The sequence below is a fragment of the Mustela nivalis genome (assembly GCF_964662115.1).
Source record: "Mustela nivalis genome assembly, chromosome: 19".
In the NCBI taxonomy this organism is placed as follows: domain Eukaryota; kingdom Metazoa; phylum Chordata; class Mammalia; order Carnivora; family Mustelidae; genus Mustela; species Mustela nivalis.
The window spans coordinates 27,796,348-27,820,071 of record NC_139038.1 but is presented as its reverse complement, the minus strand read 5'-3'; the positions used below and the strand labels follow the sequence as shown (position 1 = coordinate 27,820,071).

Here is a 23,724-nt window from a genome sequence, read left to right as displayed (position 1 = left end):
GCCCACTCTCTGACAACCACGGGTCTATTTTCTGTCGCTAAGCATTAGCCTATTCGGGACATTTCATGCAAATGAATCATGCATTCCGTGGACCGGCCGCATTTTTAAAGCTCAGCCCCACAATGGCTAGTGGCCAGGGGATTGGACGGCGCGGGTTGGGTGTGCTCGGGGCGCCCAATGGCTCGGGAGCATCTGGGAAGACAGGTGCAGGTGGCGGAGGCGGCGCGGAGGGCAGGGCCGGCGGGCGGGCGGGCGTGGCCCAGGGAGCCGGCGCGGCGGTCGCTGGCGGGCGCCCCCCGCGCGGGCATGGCGGCTTGGTGGCCCGCGATGCTGCGCGCGGTCCGGCGCTACCCGTGGCCCACGAACGTGCTGCTCTACGCGGCGCTCTTCTCCGCCGGCGACGCGCTGCAGCAGCGGCTACGGGGCGGTCCGGCCGACTGGCAGCAGACGCGGCGCGTGGCCACCGTGGCCGTGACCTTCCACGCCAACTTCAACTACGTGTGGCTGCGCCTGCTGGAGCGCGCGCTGCCGGGCCGTGCGCCGCGCACGGTGCTGGCCAAGGTGCTGTGCGACCAGGCGATCGGCGGGCCCGTGGCGGTCTCGGCCTTCTATGCCGGTGAGGGGCTGGGATGGGGATTAGGGGCCAGGGCGAGATCCGCCGGGGGTAGGGGAGCAAAGGATCCAAGGTTGGGTGGACTGGAGGCAGGGGCTGGCGGGGCCCAGGGCTGGGGGCGGCAGGGGACTGGGATGGAGCGGGAGCCGGGGGCTCTGGGATCGACTAGGGCTGGAGGCCGTGGGGGGCGGAGGTGGAGGCAGAATTTCAGGATGTTTCCTGAGAGGGCCAGGGTTGAGGTTCCAGAGCAAAGTCTGGGAACCAGAGATAAAGTGGGAGAAGTTGAGAGGTGGTGCCCCCGGGGAGTGAAGGGGTTAGGGTCCCGGATTGCAGCTGGGACTCCAGGGTTGAGTATAAAGGTTTCAGGGGGGGCTTGGGGCATCGCCTAGAACTGGAGGGAGGCAGGGCTGGGGTTCCATTTCCTCCTGGAAAAGGTCCACATGAATGTCGAGGCAATCACAGCCTGTGGCCATGGCGGCTGCCACAGCTGTGACCCAGTCGCGGGACCGGGCTGTCCTGCTCCAAAGAAAATCCCCTCCAGGGACTATGGCCCTCCCTTTCCCCTGACAGACACTCCTTTTCAACACACCAAGCAAATGCAAGGGGCCTCAAGACCATGGGAGCAGAGCAGGTGGAACCTGAGGTAGTAACAGATTCCCCCAGAAACTTCATGCTCAAGGCCTTAGTCCTGCTTTGGTAACAAGATTTTCCTTTGGGGTTCTGTCCCTCTGTGAAAATCCAAGAAAATGTGCGTGGACCACGGACCCTGCCTTGGAGAGCTCTCTGCCTGTGAAAGTCCTGGGAGGCCCCTCCTCAGAAAATCGCCCTGGGGCCAAAGGCCAGACTTTGGGAATCCTCCTTAGGGCCTTAAATACCAGAAACAGTGGGCGGGTTTCTGTGGCCTCCACCCTCTCTAGCATTTTCAATAGCCTGCAAGGGAGGGGGTGGGGGCTGTCACCAATTCCCCAAGAAAAGGCAAGGGTCCTGGGCCTGGCATTTAGGGATAGAGAAGGTCTAGAGGAGACCCAAGAAGGTCTTCTTTGCAGTAGCTGCTAATGCCTTCTAAACCAGTGTCTTGAAGAGACCGACCCTGCCCTTTGGATCTTATTTTGGGGAGCCAGGTCTGGTTCCTTTTCTCACAAAGCCCAGAGGAAGCATGAAGGACCTGGGAGTCTCAGCCAACCGCAGGGCCGATGGGGTCCGTGGGGGCAGCGACATCCAGGACCCAGGGAGGGGGCGCTGCTGGGTGCCTGGTCCCACGGTGTGACTTCCAGGCCACATCTGCAGAGGGGCTCCTCAGGTCCATCACTACAATTACCTTGAACCCTGGTGAAGGAGTTGGGACCTAGGGGCTGGGCCTTTAGGAACTCAAACAACCCAGGAGGCAGATTCGCTTTGTTCTTGCCGTGTTACAGAGAAGGAAACTGAGTCTCCAAGGAGGTTAACCGACTTGCCGGAAGACAACAGAATCCAGATCTCGGTCTTGAGTGTTGTTTTGTCTGAAGCCCGGAAGGGGCCCCAGGAGGCCGGTGATTTAAATCTGAGGCTTCTGACTCGGATTCCGACCCACATGGCTGCTTTGCTTTGCTTTGTAGATTTCTGGCCCAATTTCCTTCCCTCTCTTCGTGTGAAAGAGAAGGTGGGGGTGGGGCGGATGTTTGTTCAAGGCATTTCCGACTTGGAAATTGCCTATATCAGGTGATCCTTTGTGCTGGAGCCACCTTGGGGAGCTCAGATTGTGATGGAGAGGTCTGGCCTGGAATCCACACCTCGGTTGGACTTGGTCCCATATTAACCTCCCTGAGATTCTTTTTTTTTTTTTTTTTTTTTAACCTCCCTGAGCTTCTTTTCTGCCTCTGTAACTCCCAGCCTCAGTGGATTGTTTAGGTGGGTGGGAGGGGCAGGTGTCCAATGAAATAAGGCATAAAAAGTGCTTAGTGCTTATTAATTATTATTTAGTGGAACCCGATACTACTAATTCGGGCCTGGGTATTATAAGTCCTGTTCTAAGAAGCTCTTGCAATTGACTAAAAAAACCCCACTCATTTCCCCTTCCTCCTAATCGGATTTGAAGGAGACTTTTTAAAGCACTTTTATTTTTACTCCTTTCTAAAATAGGAGGATTTTTGTCTTTGCTCCCTGAATTTCTTCTCAGGGTTGTTGAACATACAAAGTTTTCAGGATGTTTTTAGAAAGGCTGAATTGGTGTTCTGCTTTCACATTCTGATTGGGATAATTCTGATTAGAAGGCTGATGGGAACTTGGTAGTTGCCAAAATACCCAGGGTCCATCAGCCTTTTTTTTTTTTTTTAAAGAAGGAAATTAAATTTTTAGAAATTTATTTATTTAGAGATTTTATTCATTTGAGAGAGAGAGAGAGAGCATGCATATGAGTGGGAGCTAGAGCACAAGCCAGGGAGAGGGGCAGAGGGAGAGGGAGAAGCAGACTCCCCAATGAGCAGGGAGCCCCCATGTGGGGCTCCTTTCCAGGACCTTGGGATCATGACCCAAGCAGAAGGCAGATGCTTAACCAACCATCCAGGCACCCTAAATTTTTAAAATGTTAAACATTTTACAAAAAGTTTGGAAGGCAGAGGAGAAATCACTGATCGTCCTGAACACTGTGAATTCTCTTACAATTTATATATAATATAACTCATTTATATATAAATACAGATCTTTCTGCTGTCTCTTTGGTACCCTGCTATTTTCACTTCATATTTATCATTCCTTTAAGATTTATCTAGTTTTATTTTTTAAATTCTACTTATTTTTTAAAAAGATTGATCTCATTTTAGAATGGAGGTCATGTTGTTGTCAATGTCAGGTCAGAAGGGACATAATGAACCAGAGGTACTGTGGGTACTTCGCATATGAGAAGAGAAAACTTGAACTGTTACAGTTTTCTTTCTACTGAGTCTTGCAAATTTCCCGTGGTGTGTGTTTTTACAAATAGGTATGAGTATTCTCCAAGAAAAGGATGACATATTTTTGGACCTGAAACAGAAATTCTGGAATACGTATAAGGTAAGACAGACTTTGGAAAGGCAACCAAAATCTTTTAGTATATTTGTAACATTAGATACGTTTTAAGAAAACTAATTTTTTTTTTTTGAAGATTTTATTTATTTGAGAGAGAGAGAGCAGGAGAGAGGGAGAAGCAGACTCCCTGCTGAGCCAGGAGCCCAATGTGGGACTCAATCCTGGGACTTCAGGATCACGACCTGAGCCAAAGGCAGTCGCTTAACTAGCTGAGCCACCCAGGTGCCTTTTAAGAACTATTCTTAAGGGTTCCAATTGGTTGGCACAAGGGTATAGTATTTTGACAGAGAGATCTTAAATTTGTTTTGAGAGAGAAATGAGAAGAAGCTTTAAGAGTGTCTCTAAGTTAGGAGAGACACGGGTGTCTCTGAGTTTTGGTCAGTGTTCACGAAGATTCCTGTTTTTTAAATTTACTCTTGTTAGTGACTACAGTTTATTTAGTGAATTTTGGAGCCAAAGAGGCTATTGCAAAATAGGAAAAGCAGAATGTGAGTGATGAATGGAATCGTTCCGGAGCCAATGTTCCCAGGTGTCCATTCTGCTGAGTCCTTGTGAAGGATACCGTTCCCCAAGATTACTTCTAGACTTAAAGCAAGTTACCTGTTGTACTGTTTGCTCAGGGCAAATATTCACACCCCAGTCCAACAATAATTATTACCTTACTCAATGGAGATTTATTGAGCAGTATCCGTGAGGCCTGCCAAAAGCAGGGATGCCTTCCATCTCTCGCCAACAGGAAGCTTGATTTTTACTAATCCCAATGAAGTGAAGTTTCAGGATTGTAGAATATACAGACTCGCCTTGGGCTTTGCATGTACTTAATTCCCTATCAGAAGCCGTACCAAGCCACACCTGCTATTGCCTTACTCCTTCTGGAATTTTCTGTTGACACTGAGCCCCAGCATCACCATTGTCGCTTGATGGTTGCAGGGAGATGACAGGGAGTGTGGCGGCCACATGCTCAGGGATGGTCCTGTTCTTCCTTTTAAGGGGAAAGAGTATTCAGAACTTGTTACTTCTCCTGGGGCAGAAATTATGAGCCTGTTGCATCATCCGAATGCGATTTTCTTTGGCTCTATTTTGGAAAAAGGAAGATGTTTTCCCACTATGTCATGGATCCTGTGGAGGTGTATACATTTAACATTTAAGAAAAGAGCAAGCGAGCAGAATTGGGGAAGAAAGAGGCTTTAAACGGGGGTTTGCAGATGCTTCAAATTCTCCTCCTTTAATGAAGACACACAGGCCCACTTTGTTGGGTGTTGAACGTCATGCCAAGGATCCTGGATGTTGGCAATAGTGGCAAGAGAAACCAGCTGGAATGTTATGGTAACCAAGTTCACATAAGACACAGGGAATGGGAATAGGGATGACCGGAGAGCTATTGAGGAGGCAGAATTGGTAGCTCTGGGTGAATGGTGGTCGGGGTAATGGGCAAGGACCATCGAGGATGACCCACAGGTTTCTGGCTTGAGTCACTCCATGAGTGGTGACTCAATACTTGAGAGAGGACATAGTGAGCCAATTGGAAAAAGAAAGATAGATCATTTCAGTTTGAGAAATGCTGAATTCTAGGAGGGCCACCTGGGTGGCTCAAGCGATTAAGCATCTGCCTTTTGGGTCAGGTCATAATCTCAGGATCCTGGGATCGAGTCCCACATCGGGCTCCCTGCTCAGTGGAGTCTGCTTCTCCCTCTCCTTTTGCCGGCTGCTCCCTCTTGCTTGTGTTCCTCTCAAATAAATAAATAAATAAATCTAAAAAAAAAAAAAAAAAAAAGAATATGCAATGGAGATTTCCAGGTGCACAGAGGAGAACCCAGAGCTAGGGATGTTAGATACGGGAGAAGATGGGTTAAAACCAGGCTCTCAAGTCAACTTGGTCAATGAAACCAAGAGCACGAATGGTAGGAGTCAGAAGACAAGAAGCATCCAAAAATAATGTCACTAAAGGCTTTCTTGTAGCCCAAAGGATATGTGAGTAAGAGGAGAACTGTTTTGTTTTGGGGTTTTTTTTGGTGGCAAAGGAGTCAACCCCCTGCCCAATCCACATTCTTAGGATGAAGGTAGAAAGGACACTGCCTAGTTTCTTTGTTGCTGACATGTAGGTACTATTTGAGATTTTGGTTGATTTGGTGGGGGGTTTTTTTGTTTTGTTTTGTTTTGTTTTGTTTTTGTGTTTTGCAGATGACATGCCATTTCTGTCTCTTTCCACAAGCTAGGGTAGGGGGGCTCCGGGGGGCTCTTAGAAAGAAACTTATCTGATAATTACATTCATCTCTTTCATCGTTTTTGAAAACTTTAATTTGGAAATAATTTCAAACCGATGGAAAAGTAACATGAATAGTTCCAAGAATACCCTTTACCCATCGTCACTGACGGTTAACGTTTTGCCCATTATTACTTTCTGGCCGGATCCATCTATATCCATCCATCTTTCTGTCTGTTTCCCGGAAGCATTTGAGACTAAGTGGCACACAGAATTACCCTTTACCCTAGGACATTTACGTATCTGTTTTCTAAGTATCGATTTTCTAAGAATAAATAGTTCTCTAGGAAGCTCCAGCAGAGTTAGCAACTTCAGTACATTTAACAATGGTAGTGAGCCTTTTATCTCTTTCACCTTCCTTCTGCCATTTTTGTCAATCGACTATCTGATGGCCTTTATAGCATTTCTTTTTCCTTTTAGAGATTTTTTAAAAATTTTTATTTATTTGACAGACAGAGATCACAAACAGGCAGAGGCAGGCAGAGAGAGAGGAGGGGAGCAGGCTCCCCGCTGAGCAGAGAGCCCGATGTGGGGCTCGATCCCAGGACCCTGAGGTCATGACCCGAGTGGAAGTCAGAGGCTCAACCCACTGAGCCACCAGGCGCCCCTCTTTTTCCATTTAGTACAGGATCCAATCTAGGGTCAGACAGTGCGTTTAGTTGCTGGGCCTGTTTAGTCTCCACTAATTGGGAAAGTTTCCTCAGCCTTCTCTTACCTATTACAACACTAATATTTTTGAAGAATGCAGTTCTGTTCCCCCTCCCCCAAACAACAAGAACCAACAAAACAGCAGCAATAACAAATCATTCCCTTTTTGGGGGGCATTTTGTAATACACAAGAATGTCAGTTAAATTTATTCTATAGTAAGAAATAATAGAATATATTATTTGCCTTAAATCTTTTTTTAACAACAACAAAAAATCAAACATTTTAGATAAAATAGTCACCTATGGCTCTTACTGCCTGAAATAGTATAAGATATTATTGCTTTTTAAAAAGATTTTATTTAGGGCACCTGGGTGGCTCAGTTGATTGAGGATCTGCCTTTGGCTCAGGTCATGATCCTGGAGTCCCAGAATCGAGTCCCACATTGGGCTCCCTGCTCAGCAGGGAGTCTGCTTCTCTCTCTGACCCTCTCCCCTCTCATGCTCTCTCTCTCACTCTTTCTCTTAGTAAATAAATAAAATCGTTTTTAAAAAAACGATTTTATTTATTTATCAGAGAGAGAGAGAGGAGAGAGTGAGGAGGGGGAGGGGGAGGGAGAAGCAGGCTCCCCACTGAGCAGGAAGCCCCGAGATGGGCTCGATCTCACGACCCCAAGATCGTGACCTGAGCCGAAGGCAGACACTTAAGTGATGAATCACCCAGACACCCAAGTAGAACATATTATTAACAAATCATTCCATGAAGAATGACAAATTTAAAACTTGACTGATGATCCTTTTGTAAATATATTCCCGCAGCATTTGCCTGGGCTAACGTATACATATATGTTGTTATTTTGAAAGCGGCAGTTTAACAGAAATGGTGCTGATTCTGGACGCCTTCTCATTCTGGACCTGTGACTAGAACTCCTATAATCGCCTCACACCTCCAAGCTCTTTGCACTGCTCCCACCTTCTCCTACTGGAGGGACTCTAAGGAGTCTGATGTAATCAGCTTAGTCTGAAATACAATCTCACCTCCGGGGTTTATCTGCCTGGTATTTCTTAATCTTCTGCATTGCTTCTTTGTGATTAAAAGGCATACTAATTGAGTTTTTCTGTATTCCAGAGCGGTCTGATGTACTGGCCTTTTGTGCAGGTGAGTTTCCAACTACTCGGAATGCTAACTAATGGGGGCACCTGGGTGGCTCAGTCATTAAGTGTCTGTCTTCAGCTCAGGGCATAATCCCAGGGTCCTGGGATCCAGCCCTGCATCGGGCTCTCTGCTCGGTGGGAAGCCTGCTTCTCCCTTTCCCACTCCCCCTGCTTGTGTGCCCTCTCTCCCTGTCAAATAAATAAAATCTTTTAAAGAAAATATTTTAAAAAATGCAAACTGATGGCAGAGGTTGACATGGAGCTCTAGAACACTCTTTCTTTCTGTTGCAGCTGACCAACTTCAGCCTGGTTCCTGTTCACTGGAGGACGGCTTACACGGGACTCTGTGGTTTTCTGTGGGCCACCTTCCTTTGCTTTTCACAACAGAGTGGCGATGGCACGTTCAAGTCGGCTTTTGCCTTCCTTCATGTAAAGGAGGCCAGTGCCCTTGAAAGGTCTCCCAAGGAATGAGAAGCCAAGGACTCCCTAGCAATGCCGATTTCTTTCATTCCTTCCTTCTCTCTTCCTTCTTTCTCTCCTCCTCCCTCCCTCCCTTCCGCCCGTGCAGGGGCTTGCCTACAGATAACAGAGTCTCCTTACCAGTTACTTGCTCCATTTTGGAGACTGACTCTCACATAGACCCCATGGTTTCATTATCCATGAGTACTTAAAATTTTATCCAAACCTTTCTTTTCCCCCCATTTTGGTCTAAAGCCTCACTTCTCTAATATTTTTACTCCTCTAATTCTTTGGTTAATATTGGTAACAGTGACGTCGTGGCACTTTGCAGTTACTCCGATTTCTATGCTTATATTTTAATGCTGGTTGATTTAAAGAACCTGTTTTGATCATTTACTTAACGTCGAAAATCTCAGGTTATCCCCCACCCCCAACACATACTTTTGGGTCAGTTTAACTTTTATACCAAAAGTAGTCCTTAGAGAATATTTCTATTTACATAGAGCTCAATCGAAGAGAAGACTAAATAACCAAATTTTTTTCTCTCGAAATACTTTATATAATAATTTATGGTTATACTGATGGTCAGTTCTGTAAGTGCATTTTATGCTGTCAAAAAACGGTATCTGATGGGTGTGTCCCATATGGAATGTATTTTTCATTCAGAGATCTCATTCAGAGATCTTCTACTTTTGTAATTTTTTAGTTAAGCGCTTTTTAGTTAATGTGTTCTAATTTTGAACCTATTCAGTTGACTGAAGGACCCCATTTTTCTAGACAATAAGAAATTTACAAAATTTCTGGCTTCTTAAAGACATCTATTGAATGAAGTTTCTGTGAAAATGAGCAATTTTTCTTCCTCTGGAAAGAAAAACTCTATTCCATAGATTTCCAGAGAAAAGAGTGACCCCAAATTTCACACGAAGATTATATTTAAAACAAAAAAAAAAGCAATGCTTTCCAGGAGTACCTGTGGCTCAGGTGGTTGGCGTCCATTTCTTGATCTTGGCTCAGGTCTTACTCGCTCAGTCATGAGTTTGAGCCCCAAGCTGCCTCCACGATGGGCGCCGAGCCTACTTAAAAAACAAACAAACAAACAATGCTTTCCAATAAATCGTTATCAGTAATCTTTAAGCTAGACATGACAAACTGGATCCAGACTTTCAGATTTACTCAGTTTGTCTAACCTCAAAACCAGTGGATCTAAAAGTGATATGACTATCTGAAGAAGTTTCAGCAAACTTCACCTAAGAATTGTACCAAAATGCTGCTGCTTCCAGTCTTTTTTTTTTTTTTTTCAAAGATTTTGTTTATTTGACAGTCGGAGATCACAAGTAGGCAGAGAGGCAGGCACAGAGAGAGAGGAGGAAGCAGGCTCCCCGCTGAGCAGAGAGCCCGATGGGGACTCAATCCCAGGACGCTGAGACAATGACCTGAGCTGAAGGCAGAGGCCTTAACCCACTGAGCCACCCAGGTGCCCCTTCCGGTGAAGTCTTGTATGAATTTTAAGGTGGGAAGCACTGGGATGTTAATAATACATTCATCTTGCAAATTTGTATTTAAGATTAATTGAGAACATACCCTTCAATTTTTTACGCACCTAATTCGTAATATAAATTAATGTAGGTTCTAAGTATCTCATGTCTATGATTTATTTGAATTTAATTGGTATTAACCTATATTACCTTATTGGGACAATAGTAAGGAAATTTCTAGATACCTTCTAAAATAATTTGTTACCTACACTGTTTGAAAGTTGCTAATATAACGGAAAAGCTGTTCCATCACACTTAAGACGAATTCTTAAGTTTAGAAATTCATTAGAAATTGCATCTTGAGGGCGCCTGGGTGGCTCAGTGGGTTAAGCCGCTGCCTTCAGCTCAGGTCATGATCTCAGGGTCCTGGGATCGAGTCCCGCATCGGGCTCTCTGCTCAGCAGGGAGCCTGCTTCCCTCTCTCTCTCTCTGCCTGCCTCTCCGTCTACTTGTGATTTCTCTCTGTCAAATAAATAAATAAAATATTTAAAAAAAAAAAGAAAGAAATTGTATCTTGAGTAACTATGCGAAATTACTAACTGGCAATTTCTTAGATGAGCTTCAATATTACTTTTAGGATGGAAGAGCAGTGTTTGCATTTTGTGTCAAAGTCATTGGGAAAACAGACCTTGTTTAAATTGTCGAGAGGAAGAAGGCTTATTCATAAACAAGCACGCCTCATCCATCTCTACCCAAACCCGTGCTGCTGTATGCTGTAGAGAAGGCACAGCATGTGTTCTCCGCATTTCTGCAAGTAATGTACTTAGGATTTTTATGCAATAGTGCTTTTCTGTTTTTGTGGGTAAAATGGAAGATATTCCAACTAACGCAATGTTTGTCTATTTTAAAAAGCTGCCAGTCTTGGTATAATACACTCTGAACCTTCCCAGGTTTGCCACTGGACAGGTGGCCCCTACCCTTCCTCCAGATTTTCCTACTCTGTTAAGTGTCTTTAACTTGGTTATGTGTTGTTTCAGCAGGTTCTTCTGGCCCCTGTGCTTGCTCGGGCAAAGGGAAAAACCCATTATTCATTGTCCTTGACAGAGTGGAGACAGACTGGATTTTCAGTTTCCAGTATGTGTGGAAAACAAAAGGGAAATTTGAAAGGGGAATCTGTGAAATGTCGAAAGCATTTACAAAATTTTAAACATTTTTTAAAAAATTTAAATTCAATTTAAAATGTAATTTCAATGAACATAGAATGTATTATTGGTTTCAGAGGTAGAGGTCAGTGATTCGTCAGTCTTTTACGACACCAGTGCTCATCCCATCACGTGCCCTGCTCATGTCCATCACCTGTTAGCCCTCTTCTCACCCCACTCCTGTCCAGCAACCCCCAGTTTGTTTCCTATGATTCAGAGTCTCTTTCGGTATGTCTCCCTCTGATTTCATCTTGTTTTATTTTTTTTCTCTCTTCCCCTAGATCCTCTGTTTCAAAAGCATATTAAAAAAAAAAAAAAAAAAAGCTTATAGGATACTCAATTCTGATCCTCTTGTAAGTTAGCTTGAACTCAGGGATCACAAATCCTGCCGTAGGTCCAGGCTTTTGGGCTAGCTACCCTGTGGCTCAAATAGCGTCTCCCGGCATTCCTTTTTTCTCACTCTGATTGTCACTGATTGTCACCACTGACCACCCCCACCAGGGAGCTATCTCCTTGGCCCTGCTATCATTAAAATTAAGAGTGCTCCCATCCCATCTTATTGGACGCCTGGTTTCCATCTCCAGGCCCGGAAATGGGCCTCTTACTTAGATAACTCAGAAACGATGTCTCAGTCGAAGGGAGAGCTTTCTGTCCACACAAATGGATGTGACCATTGTTATCATCCACCATTATAACCGTAACCATAACCATGATGATAACTGTGTGGAAAGAATCATGGCCTATTCCAAGAATTATGGACTAGAAGTAAAAAGATGGATAATCAAATTCTCAGGACATTTAGTTCAATCCATCATTCAGTGCTTGAGCAGTGCCTGTGACAAGTGTTTCAATGGAAAGCTTGGATATTACCCAAGCAACGCCACCCAGCCGCAGGTTACTGGCATAAGCAGTGGGTACTTTGAAATCATGCTGCCCTGGGTAATCAAGGAAGGCTTCCTGGAGGAGATGCCTAAGTTGCGTCCTGAAAGGATGGAAAGTCACAAGACTAAAGGCCTGTAAATTGGAATGGGGATGGAGGATCAGATGAGAGGAGATGAGATCTTGAAAGAGAAAGCTGAGAAAAGGCCTGTAAGTTCTAACATAGTGGGACATTTCCATCGACTCGTTCCTCAACTTTGGGTAATGTAAATGGTCCTAGCCAGCTTACTTGTGTTTAAATATCATGTAGCACCTGCAACTTCTCAGTCTTTTTCATTTGTAGGAGAATTAATAAAAGTGATTCTCTTTTATCGATATCATGGTTGGGGGAGACAGAATTAGGGAATGTGAGAGTTTGTGTATGTTTAAAAATGTCCCGATACTGAGTTTGAAAGAAGCATGCAAAAATATTTTTCTTGGAATCTGTGCAGTAGGTGATTCTGTAGACAAAGTAATTATTTTTCCTAAGGATTTATTTGTTTGAGAGAAGGGGGGGGAAGGGGCAGAGGGAGAGAGGGAGAGAGAATCTCAAGCAGACTGTGCTGAGCACTGAGGCTGACTCAGGGCTTGATCTCAGGACCCTGAGATCATGACCTCAGCCGAAATCAAGAGTGAGATGCTTAACTGAGCAATACAAGTGCCCCCCCAAGTAATTAATTACTGACCCCCCTATACAGTCAGTGAATTTGGCCTTGGGGGGGCTCATACAAATGAGGGGATGCTTCAGGAAAACCTTTTCTCTTTTGTATGGATGCTTTGGGGCCAAAATAAAAACTGTTTCATGACCAGAAGGTATAAATACAGACAGGGTTCAAAGAGGGAAGCATTTTCACATTCTAGGACTTCATTAATAATTATAATTTTGATTCTTTAATACATTGAAGAAAAATATATTTCTTTCACAATAAAATCTGTAGATAAAGAGATCTAACTTTGCCGTTTGAGGCTGTATCTAAATAGGGTCCCCAGATCAACTATGTTAACCACAACCAACCAAATTAAAGGTACGTCGTCTCTTCAATTGAGGTACATTACCCAGAACTACAATTTCTAACTCACGTATCACTGCTTGATACTTTACTTGTTTACTGTTCTTCTTCCAAGGATTGTCATCCCTTAGACTTTGTTTGAAGCTCTCAAAAAATACTTTTCCCTGGGGCACCTGGGGGGCTCATTCATTGGGCATCTGCTTTTGGCTCAGGTTCTGATCCCAGGGTCCTGGGATGGAGCCCCACATTGGGCTCCCTGCTTGACGGGAAGCCTGCTTCTCCCTCTCCTACTCCCCATCCTTGTGTTGCCTCTCTCACTGTATCTCTGTTAAATAAATAAGTAAAATCTTAAAAAAATATATGTATATATATTTTTTCCCTGTGTGGGCAATTTGCTTTTAATTCAGTGGCACTTTATGTGAATTTCTAGAGTATGTGCCAAAACAAATTCTATCCAGAACACACGCAACATATTCTGGAAGCAGCTTTCATTTGGAAATTAGATTCATCTTCTGAAAGTATTAGAACGTTAGTAGATTTTTGTGTCTCAAGATTTAGACTTTGCATTGGCTACCTTCAATCTACCTTACTAATAATGTTTGGAACCTAAAGGAACCAAATCACAGAAAATGCAATTTATTTTTTTTTAAGGTTTTATTTATTTCTTTTGAGAGTGAGTGAGCAAAAGACCACAAACAGGGAGGAGGGGCAGAGGGAGAGGGAGAAGTAGACTCCCACTGAGCAGGGAGCCCAATGCAGGGCTCCATCCCAGGACCCCGAGATCATGACCTGCGCTGAAGGCAGATGCTCAACCGACTGAGCCACCTAAGTGTCCCAGAAAATGCAATTTAAAAACAATTGAAAGGGGTGATTGCTGGCTCAGTCAGTTAAGCATCTGACTCTTGATCTCAGCTCAGGTCTTGATCTCAGGGTTCTGAGTTCAAACCCCGCACTGGGCTCCACGCTGGGCATGGAGTCCACTTAAAAAAAAAATTGGAAATTTTCCTTTTAATACTGTTAATGGCCAATAAGTGGAAGGGGGAAATCTGGAGTTCAAAGATCAAGTGTGTGCTTGAAGTTTAAAGGTAACAGGAAGAGCTGTGAACGGTAGCCAACCAAGGGGAACAAAAGAGAGTAATTAATAATTGAGTGACATTTTGGGTGTATGTCAGTTCAAAGCGTTTCTTTTCCCAGTTCCCTTCCCCTCCCTAAGTCTGTCTTTCCTTACATAAAAATTTTTAAAAGATTTTATTTATTTATTTGACAGACAGAGATCACAAGTAGGCAGAGAGGCAGGCAGAGAGAGAGAGAGAGAGAGAGAGGAAGCAGGCTCCCTGCTGAGTAGAGCGCCTGATGTGGGGCTCGATCCCAGGACCCTGGGATCATGACCTGAGCCAAAGGCAGAGGCTTTAACGCACTGAGCCACCCAGGCGCCCCTCCTTACATGAATCTTAATTCATCCACGTATTCTTTCGAATGGCTACACCTTCGATCCCTGCCCCCAACCACGACTGCCACCCTAACCCTCCAGGAGAGAATCAGGGCCATGACAGGGACCAGAGCACTGAAGCGATGTGGCAGCCTTGCTTTTTAGAGGGTCGTTGGCAGAGATCTCCTCTTTGGGAGAATTCTGAAATGAGCAAACATTCGGAGGCAGCTTCTACCTGCAATTAGGCTCATCTTCTAAAAGTATTAGGAACTTAATGGATTCTCGCGCGCCCCAAGACTTAGACCTTGCGTTGCCCAATTTCTTTTCAGAGCTGTTCTCTTTCCTCCAGGTGCCCTTTACCCACAGTCTCTCAGGCTACAGTGCTGTGTCTTCCAAATTAGTTCTCATTTCCTCTCTTTGCCTCTCAAAACTCCCATTCTCTTCATGTGGCTGATTTCGGCGGGATGTAGAGATGTCGTTTATTACACTAATTTGCTGAAATGTGGATGAGAGCCTTTCTAGCTGAGTTTTTTTTTTTTTTTAATTGCTAGCACAAATCTCTGGATGGAATTTCACGAACTGTTGCTGGGGTGGGAAGGGGTAGAGAGAAGAGGATGTATTTTTGGCAGAAGACTTTGTGATACAAAGTTACACTGTGCACTTCCCACTGGCTCAGAGCCAGCCGGGCAACGATGCTATGAACTTTCCATAATGGGAGGCCGTGATCTATTTGTATATCTGTGTGTCCTACCAGATCGTGGGCTTCCTGAGGGAAGGATATATTTCTTATATATATTTGTATCTGAAGTGTCCAGCACACAGCAGAAACTCAGTTAACAGTGTTGGATGAAGTTAGGTAGTTTGTGGATTTCTCATCTGTTGTTTTTTGCTGGTGCTGAGAAATCTGCACTGATATCACTTTTTTCTTCTTTTTTTTACAAGATTGCTATTTATTTATTTGAGAGAAAAAGAGAGAGAGTTGGGGAGAAGGGGGAGAGGGAGAGGAAGAAACAGACTCCCCGCTGAGCAGGGAGCCTGATGGAGGGTGTGTGTGTGTGTGTGGGGGGTGATCCCAGGACCTTGGGATCATGACATGAGCCAAAGGCAGATACAGACTGAGTCATCCAGGTGCCCCCAGACTATTACCACTTTCATTTTCATCCCATTTGCAGACAGCTCTCCTGTCTTAAGCTCAGCACAGCCTAGACCTTCAACCTGCTCCATCTGTAGGCTCAGACAGTTCTGTTTTCTTCCGGATGCTTAGGACTTGTGGGCTTTGGTTTCCCTGTGCCCATCTTGCACATGTCCCCAGAAGGACGTCTCTTCACATCTCTACAAGGCTGGATTGTTTGTCTTTGAGACTAGGTGGAATTATGGTAGTTGGACTCTCTAATTACTGAGAAATCTTTTGTGATGCTTAATTTTATGCATCATCTTGACGGGGTCCGGGGAATTCTAGATATTTGGTCGAACATTCTGGGTGTTTCTCTGGGGGTGCTTTTGGATGAGGTTAGCATTTAAATTAATAGAATGAGTCACGTGGATTACTTTCCCTAACATGAGTGGGCCTCATTTCATCCACTAAAAGCCTGAGTAGAAGAAAAAAGGCTGATGTCCCCCAAGTAAGAAAAAAACTCTTCCTCCTGCCTGCCTTCAAACTGGGACGCTGGCTTTTTTTCCTGCCTTTGGACTCAAGTGGACACATAGGTCTTTCTGGGTTTCGAGGCTGCTGGCCTTCAGATAGGGACATGCCATCAGCTCTCCTAGTTCCCACGCCTTCAGACTCCGAATGGAACTAAACCATCAAGCTCTCCTGGGTCTCCAGCCTCCAAATCACATGGTAGAGGAACTTGCCTCACAGTCATGTGAACAACTTCCTTATAATAAATCCATATGTATACACACACACGTACATCCTATTGGTTCTCTTCCTCTGGTGAACACTGACCTATACCCCCTTGTTTATGTGCATTAGTATTCCATGGTTCGTGGTTCATGCCCTGTGGTTGTCTGTGGACCATGATCACCAGCTCGTAACTGTTACAGAATTACAATGAACATTACTTTCTGGGAGCCCTGAAATCATACCGTGTAGGTGGTCACCCACCCTGCATCTGTAGCCTCTTTAACAGGACCACTAATTATATAATCTGAAAACAGAGGTTCAGCCAGATAGCCAGGTAACTGGCAAATAACTAACTGCATATTCACTTAGCTTCACAGTGGATGGAATGTGCGTGTTGTGATTGTGTGAATGTTGGGGGCGGAGAATGGATTCTAGTTAGACTGTAAGCCCTTTTGGCGCTCAGACCATGAAGGGCTCCACCGGCTCTCTGCTCTCCCTCTGCCTGCCGCTCCCCCTGCTTGTGATCATTCTCTCTCTCTCCCCTTGTCAAATAAATAATAAAAATCTTAAAAAAAAAAAAAACAGTACAGCAAATGACTCTGCCTATATTGTGTTATTGTGCTGTGAATATTCTGGGAAATATGTAAAGGAAAGGAGATTCATATCCTGTAATCTTCCCTAATCATCTCTATTGGTAATTTGAAATTTATGCCCTTCCTTTGGATTGGGATACAAGTTGTCCTTATCTGTTTATATGTGTTATCTGTCACGGAATTCTTTCTAAACGTTTGGCTTATTTCCTATGTATGTACAGACGTACATATTCTCACAGAGCTGAAAACTTAGAATTGAAATTTTTCCCAACTGGTTTCTCAAAAGCCATTCTTTTTGAGCATAAGTAAGAAAAAAAACTGCAGTATTGGGTTGCCTGGGTGGCTCAGTGGGTTAAAGCCTCTGCCTTTGGCTCAGGTCATGATCCCAGGGTCCTGGGATCGAGCCCCACATCGGGCTCCCTACTCAGCGGGGAGCCTGCTTCCTCCCCTCTCTCTCTACCTGCCTCTGCCTACTTGTGATCTCTGTCAAATAAATAAATAAAATCTCTTTTAAAAAATCACAGCATTAGGATTCCTCTTACTAATACCGTGGAGGCAAACTTGAACTTCAAGTTACTAAGGCTACTTTTTCCACCATCTAGTGCTGACATGGCTCCTTTGGTCTGCAGTCCGCTATTTTCTTCTTTTGTGATTTAAATTCTTTCCTACTGTCTTGACGGAAATAGATTTCCCTGCACACAGTCCAGGAGAATGTGTTCATTCTCCACTGAGAAGATGCATTTGAAATATGTGTTGCATTGCTCTGGCGTTGAGTTCAGCAAACCTTGGTATGACTGTCCTGTTTGTGAATGTGTATACTCACGGGCCTCAAGGTCACATTGATCTTTTCTGTGGCTACTCTTGCCATATTTACTGCATCTTCATTTAAGGTTCCTTTCTGTTGCTTCACTATTAGAATCAAACTGTTGTGGGGGGGGTCCGGGGGGGCTCAGAAGGTTGAGCGTCTGACTCGTGGTTTTGGCTCAGGTCATCATCTCGTGGGTCCTGGGAACGAGTCCAGCATTGAGTCCAAGCTTGGCGGGGAGTCTGCTTGGACGTCTCTCCCTCTTGCCTTCCTCACATGCACGTGTTCTCTCAAATAAATCAATAATCTTTTAAATAAATCAGTAAGTTTTAAAAAATGTTTTATGTTTTTATTTGAGAGAGAGAGAGCAAGCAAGCAGGGGAAGCAGCAGGCAGAGGGAGAGGGAGAAGCAGGCTCCCCACTGAGAAGGGGGGACTCATCATGCAAGGCTCGATCTTAGGACCCTGGGATCGTGACCTGAACCGAAGGCAGCCGCTTAACCGACTGAGCCATCCAGGTGCCCCAGCAAATAAATAATTATTTTTAAAAAAGAAACTGTTGTAGGTAGAAGAGAGAGAGACACATGAACAAATAGACTCTTAACTCTAGAGACCCCACTGATGGTTCCCAGAGGGCGGTGGGTGAAACGAGAGTTGGGGATTGAGGGGCGCACTTGTCCTGGTGAGCACTGGGTGACGTATGGAAGTGCTGACTCGCTATATTGTACCCCTGAAACTAAAATTACACTGTATGTTAACTATCTGGAGTTAAAATTAAAAAAAAAAAAACTGTTATGGGTATAATGGACATAGTAAGCAGCTATCAGCTATATAACACAACGCTTGCCTTTTAATTCTAAAATGTAAACGGGAATTGATCGTATGGAATTAACTTACACATAAAGTTCAGGTTTGTTAAATTTTCGTGTACCATTCTATCTGAATATATTCTGTTTAAGAGTTGTAAACCGAAAAATTGAAATAAAAACAACTAAACCAAAGTGAAAATATTCCCTGTTCACCTGATTTCTGTAATAGCAGACTTCCAAATTGAAAATCAGGAGAATGTTCTTAACAACAACAAAAAAATTGTGTCAGTATAGGCTCTTGTGCATTTTTGGCCAGTTTTCCTTTTTTGCTACTAAAAGAAAGTGGGGGGGGGGGATCAGTTTATGCTGGGGCTGAATGCCAGAAAAAAATGCTTTATAATACTTAGAGGTCTTAATAAAGAAACATGAAATATTACATTAATATACTGAACAGTAAGATAAAAACCCACCAGGCAGAAATTATAATCTGTCACATTTTTGCAGACTGTTTTTTACTCCATTATGATAAATAATAGGAAAATGAATCACGATTTCCAGGATTTGGGCCAATAACAAATTTGTGAGGATAAGGTTAGAGAATTTCCTGCAGGTGATGTGTGAAAATTTTGAATAGAGTTAATGACTGCGAATGGTTTATTTTATCCTCTGGGAGAAATGATAAAAAGTGATATCTACATCTTGAGTCATTTCTCAACGGTTTGGAGCAATGATGCTTTCACCTGAAGAAATGAAAAGCTCACAAGGAAAATAAGAAACTATATAAGATACTCAATTGTAAGGTGAAGGCTAGAGGAGGCAATTTTTAACGGCAAATGCAGAGAAAGAATGATGAACGGTACTCGCCAATGTTAAAAGTGAAAAATTGACAATTCCTTTATTTCTCCCCTACACTGCCCCCCTGCCATAGACAGGTTTCTTCATGGTTCTATCAGAACGTCTGGTATTTGCTCATGCGTCCCCTCTTAGGATATTGTGTCTTTGCCTCTTTTTTTTAAAATCTGAATTCCACTCATAAATCCACTTCTGGGGGTTAGGGCGGGGGGATGGCTAAGTTAGTATTCATTCCTGTGCTGGCTTCGGTCAGTATAGGCTCAGAAGGCTCTCCCTGCTGTTTTTTCTCCCAGGGTTAGAGAAAACAGGGCCTGTGCACACGGGGTAAATTAGTGGGCTGGGCCACTTCGGAGCCACAGACATGTCCGTCTTGCTGGAAAGCAAGCACGCACGCAAAGAGAATCACCCTGTAGATCCTGCTCCCGGATCAAGGCGGGCGTTGGCTTAGGCAATGATCTGCACCATCTTCCAACATGGGTCTAGCCCCTCCTTGCTGGTGAGGTCAGTACTCACACTGGAGCCTTTCAGAGCTCATTCAACTCCTCTCCAGACACGGTCTCTCTGTTTCGAGCCCTCCTCAGACCTCTCTGCTCTGTCTCCTCGTTCCATTTCACCTCCATCTGCCTACCTCCTAGGGCATGGTGATCTGAGTCTTCGTTGATTCTCCACAAATCTATTAATCATTGCCAGAATTTATGCTTTGAGACTTTGGGACTCAACTTTTGATTCTCAGAGGTAAATTACTAGACTGTAAGGGATATTTAAAAGTCATCCTTCCATGATAAGTTTCCAAAGCCCGTTTTGAAATCCAGGAGCTAATGATTGACTAACTTCTGGGTCATCTCTGCTTTTTCACTGTGTCTTCCTTCCCATGAGCTGCTGGGGGTAGGGAAAGGCCACGGACACCATACATGGTGGTGGGGAACTCAAAGCAATTCACTATAGCACCTACTACTCATTCATCCATCTATCCTTTTTAAAAATTTTTCTCTTTCTTTCTTTTCTTTTCTCTTTTTTTTTTTTTTTTTTTTTTTTGCAGTAGGCTCCAAGCCCAGCATGGACCCCAAAGAAGGGCTTGAACTCAGGACCCTGAGATTAAGACCTGAGATCAAGAGTTAGACACTCAGGGGTGCCTGCGTGGCTCAGCAGGTTAAAGCCTCTGCCTTTGGCTCAGTTCATGGTCCCAGGATGCTGGGATCGAGCCCCACCTCGGGCTCTCTGCTCAGCAGGGAACTTGCTTCCCTTCCTCTCTCTCTGCCTGCCCTTCTGCCTACTTGTGATCTCTATCTGCCAAATAAATAAAATAAAAATCTTAAAAAAAAAAAGAGTCAGACACTTAACCAACTGTGCCACCTGGGAACACTTTCTATTTATCTATTTATTTAACAAATAATTAGTGAACTGAGTACCTACCTACTCTATGTTTTACACTCGGTGCTCAAAGCCCAGCCCCAAACACCTTGCCCTGAGGCCATCTCTGCCTGTTCTGACTATGCCTCTAGCTCTTCGCTTCTGATTCTCAGACCATGTACCACCCAACCCAATGCTTAATAGTACATTATTGTGTCTTTTAAGTCATCCCAATTATTTTTTCCTCCCAACAAAATTGAAGCTCATGGATGTTAAAGACTACGTTTTAGATTTGTTCTGTATCCCTCCAACCCAGTGCCTTGCCCAATGGCGTTCAGGAAATATTGGCTGAGTTCTGTGTAAATGGGCACTGACATTGGCATCCTTGTATTCATGCAGAGAAAGCTCCTGAAATTTGAGAAAATGGATTTCTTTGATTTTGCTAGCTAATATAATCAATAATATGCCATTAAATCTCAAGCTGGTGGAGAAGGAAGAGGAGAGAAAGGCAACTGGTTCTCAGCTGGGGATGAGTTTGCCCTCCAGGTAGCATTGTCAGATTTAGCAAATAAAAATAAAGAATACCCAACTAAATGTGAATTTTAGATAAACAATGAATAATTTTGTGGTCCAAATATGTCCCAAAGGTTGCATTTGGGGCATATGAATAAAAATATTTGCTGTTTATGTGAAATGTATATTTAACTGGAAGTTCCGTGTTTTATATGGCAACACAACACCTAGGGGTTATTTGGCCATGTCTGGAGATGTTTTGGGTCATCACGACCTGGCGATGGGGGGACGTGCTGTGGGCCTCTAGTGGGTAGAGGCCATGGCTGCTGTCAGATGCCCTACATTTCACAGTTAGCTCCCACAACAGAGAATTATCCTGCCCCAAAGGTCTATTGTATCACGTTGATAAACTGTTCTACACGTATAAAGAAACTAGTTCCAGGATATTTTGTCTTTGCGGCACTGTGAACACAGCGCTGAGGGTCTCTGGCCTTTTTAAGCGTGTATAGAAATGTTTGACACTTGGAATGTGTGGGTAGAGACACACACATATGCCTTTCAGGTATATCCATATACATATATGTAGACACACACAGAGGTATAGCTTCAAAATACAAAAACTCTCAGAAAATTAAAATGAATAAACTTATATGTCTTTAAAAAATAACAAGTTTTGGGGCACTTGGGTGGCTCAGTTGGTTAAGCGGCTGCCATCAGCTCAGGTTATGATCCTAAGATCCTAAGGTACTGGGATGAGTCCCGCATCAGGCTCCTTGATGAGCAGGGAGCCTGCTCCTCCCTCTGCCTGCCGCTCCCCCTGCTTGTGCCCTCTCTCTGTCTCTGATAAATAAATATTTTTTAAAAAAACAAAGAAGATTTTTAAAAAATCATGTTTGCTAATCATCTGCAGCTCAAAGCCCATAATTCTAGCATCTCTATTCTTTAAATGTATTTTTTATTTAAATTCAATTAATTAACATATAATGTATTATTCATTTCAGGCTATCATGTATATTAAATATGGGATGTGGGTGCAGTTTAATACATTTAACAGTATGTAAGGTAAGCCTCTAAAAGATGGGGTGTCTGGGTGGCTCAGTCAGTTAAGCGACTGCCTTCGGCTCAGATCATGATCTTGGGGTCCTGGGATCCAGCCCTGCGTCAGGCTCCCTGCTCACTGGGGAGTCTGCTTCTCCCTCTCCCTCTGCCCCTCTTCCCTGCTTGTGCTCTCTCTCTCTCTCTCTCTCTCAAATGGATAAAATCTTTTTAAAAAATAGAATAAAAGAGAAAACATACTTCCACGCATAAATAAATAAATAAATAAATAGGAGTCCAGGTTTTACAGAGGTTTAAAAATAGCTCTGCTGAAGTCCAAAATAGTGTTTCTGGGTCGGCACACGGAAGGAGAAGGATGAGGTTTCAAGATAGAGAGGATACCAGAATGTTAGGTCCACTTACAGATTATAGTTGAAAGAGCCATAGATGACTGGTTTGAAAGCACAGGGTAATTAAGGACAGAAATTAGAGACAAAGGGGAAAAAAGAAAAAGCTTTTCTGGGGACCTCTGGCTGGCTCATGAGTAAAACAAGCAACTACTGATGTCAGGGTCAGGAGTTCAAGCCCTGTATTGGATGTGGAGTCTACGTAAAAGTAAAAGCTTTTCTGCATTACCACAAATAATAGGAAATAATTTGTAGGAAAGTGGCCCAAACCCTACCCTCCTTTCTAGTCATCCAAAGGGTGAGCCATTTTACATCACTCCCCCAAGAATTAACCCCTGCAATAGCTCTTCATCTCAAGCTGAAGAAGAGCCAAGATTCTCACAACAGTTCAGAGATCTAACTCCAAACCACACACCCTAGTGTCTTGTCCCTGACTTTTGTTCTATGTCTTTTATCTTTTCCTCACATTGTCCAGGAACATTTATCTCCCATGTTGCTGTATAACAAATTGCCTCCAAATGTAATTCCAACAACTGACATTTTTCTTCTTTCATGGAGTTTCTGTGGGTCAGAAATCTGGGATTGGTTTAGCTGGTGGCTCTGGTTCAGGGTCTCTCAGGAGATTACAGTCAAACATCAGCCGGAGCTGCACATTTGTTGTCCCTGCACGGACAACACTGACCAGCGCTAGAGGATCTGCTTCCCACCTCACTCTTTTTCACTGTTGGCTGGACGCCTCAGTTCCTCATGACATGAACTTCTCCGCAGGGAGGCTCCCAACATGGCTTTCCTCAGAGTGTGAGACCCAAGAGAAAGAACACTAAAGAGAATGCCAACACATGCTATTTAGGACTTAGTTGTCAAGACACACTTCCACTTCTGCCACACTCTATTCTGTGCTCTTCTAAATCCAGCCTTCAAGGGCATGAATACCAAGAGGCAGGGATCACTGGGGGCCATCTTGGAAGCTGGATTCCATAGGGTCTTTGCATGGGCTCTTCCCTATGACAACCTCATGGCCAATTCTCTCAGGTTTCTCAATTCTTTGCTCTGATGTATCATCTCAATAATGTCTTCTACTCCCACCACCCTGGTTAAAAGGTCACCAGTTCCCGTTCCTCTTATACTCTCCCAATCCTTCTTACTCTGATCAATGGCACCTAACATCTTTTACTACAATAAATAGGTTATTTATTTATTACATTTATGTTTGTTGTATGTCTCCACCGTTCTCTTCCCTCAAGTTCCAGGTGGACAGGGGTTCTCTTCCCTCAAGTTCCAGGTGGACAGGGGTTCTTTATCTA

At 44.0% G+C, this 23,724-nt stretch overlaps 1 protein-coding gene across 1 annotated transcript; it reads left to right on the top strand.

The window, feature by feature from the left end:
- Positions 1–255: 255 nt before the first annotated feature.
- On the top strand, positions 256–13,139 carry MPV17L (MPV17 mitochondrial inner membrane protein like). The gene is made up of 4 exons (XM_082715023.1): positions 256–616; positions 3,570–3,640; positions 7,693–7,722; positions 8,010–13,139. Exons 1-4 carry the CDS (start codon positions 307–309, stop codon positions 8,187–8,189), a joined length of 591 nt encoding a protein of 196 aa, XP_082571149.1. The 5' UTR covers positions 256–306; the 3' UTR covers positions 8,190–13,139.
- The last annotated feature ends 10,585 nt before the right edge of the window (positions 13,140–23,724 follow it).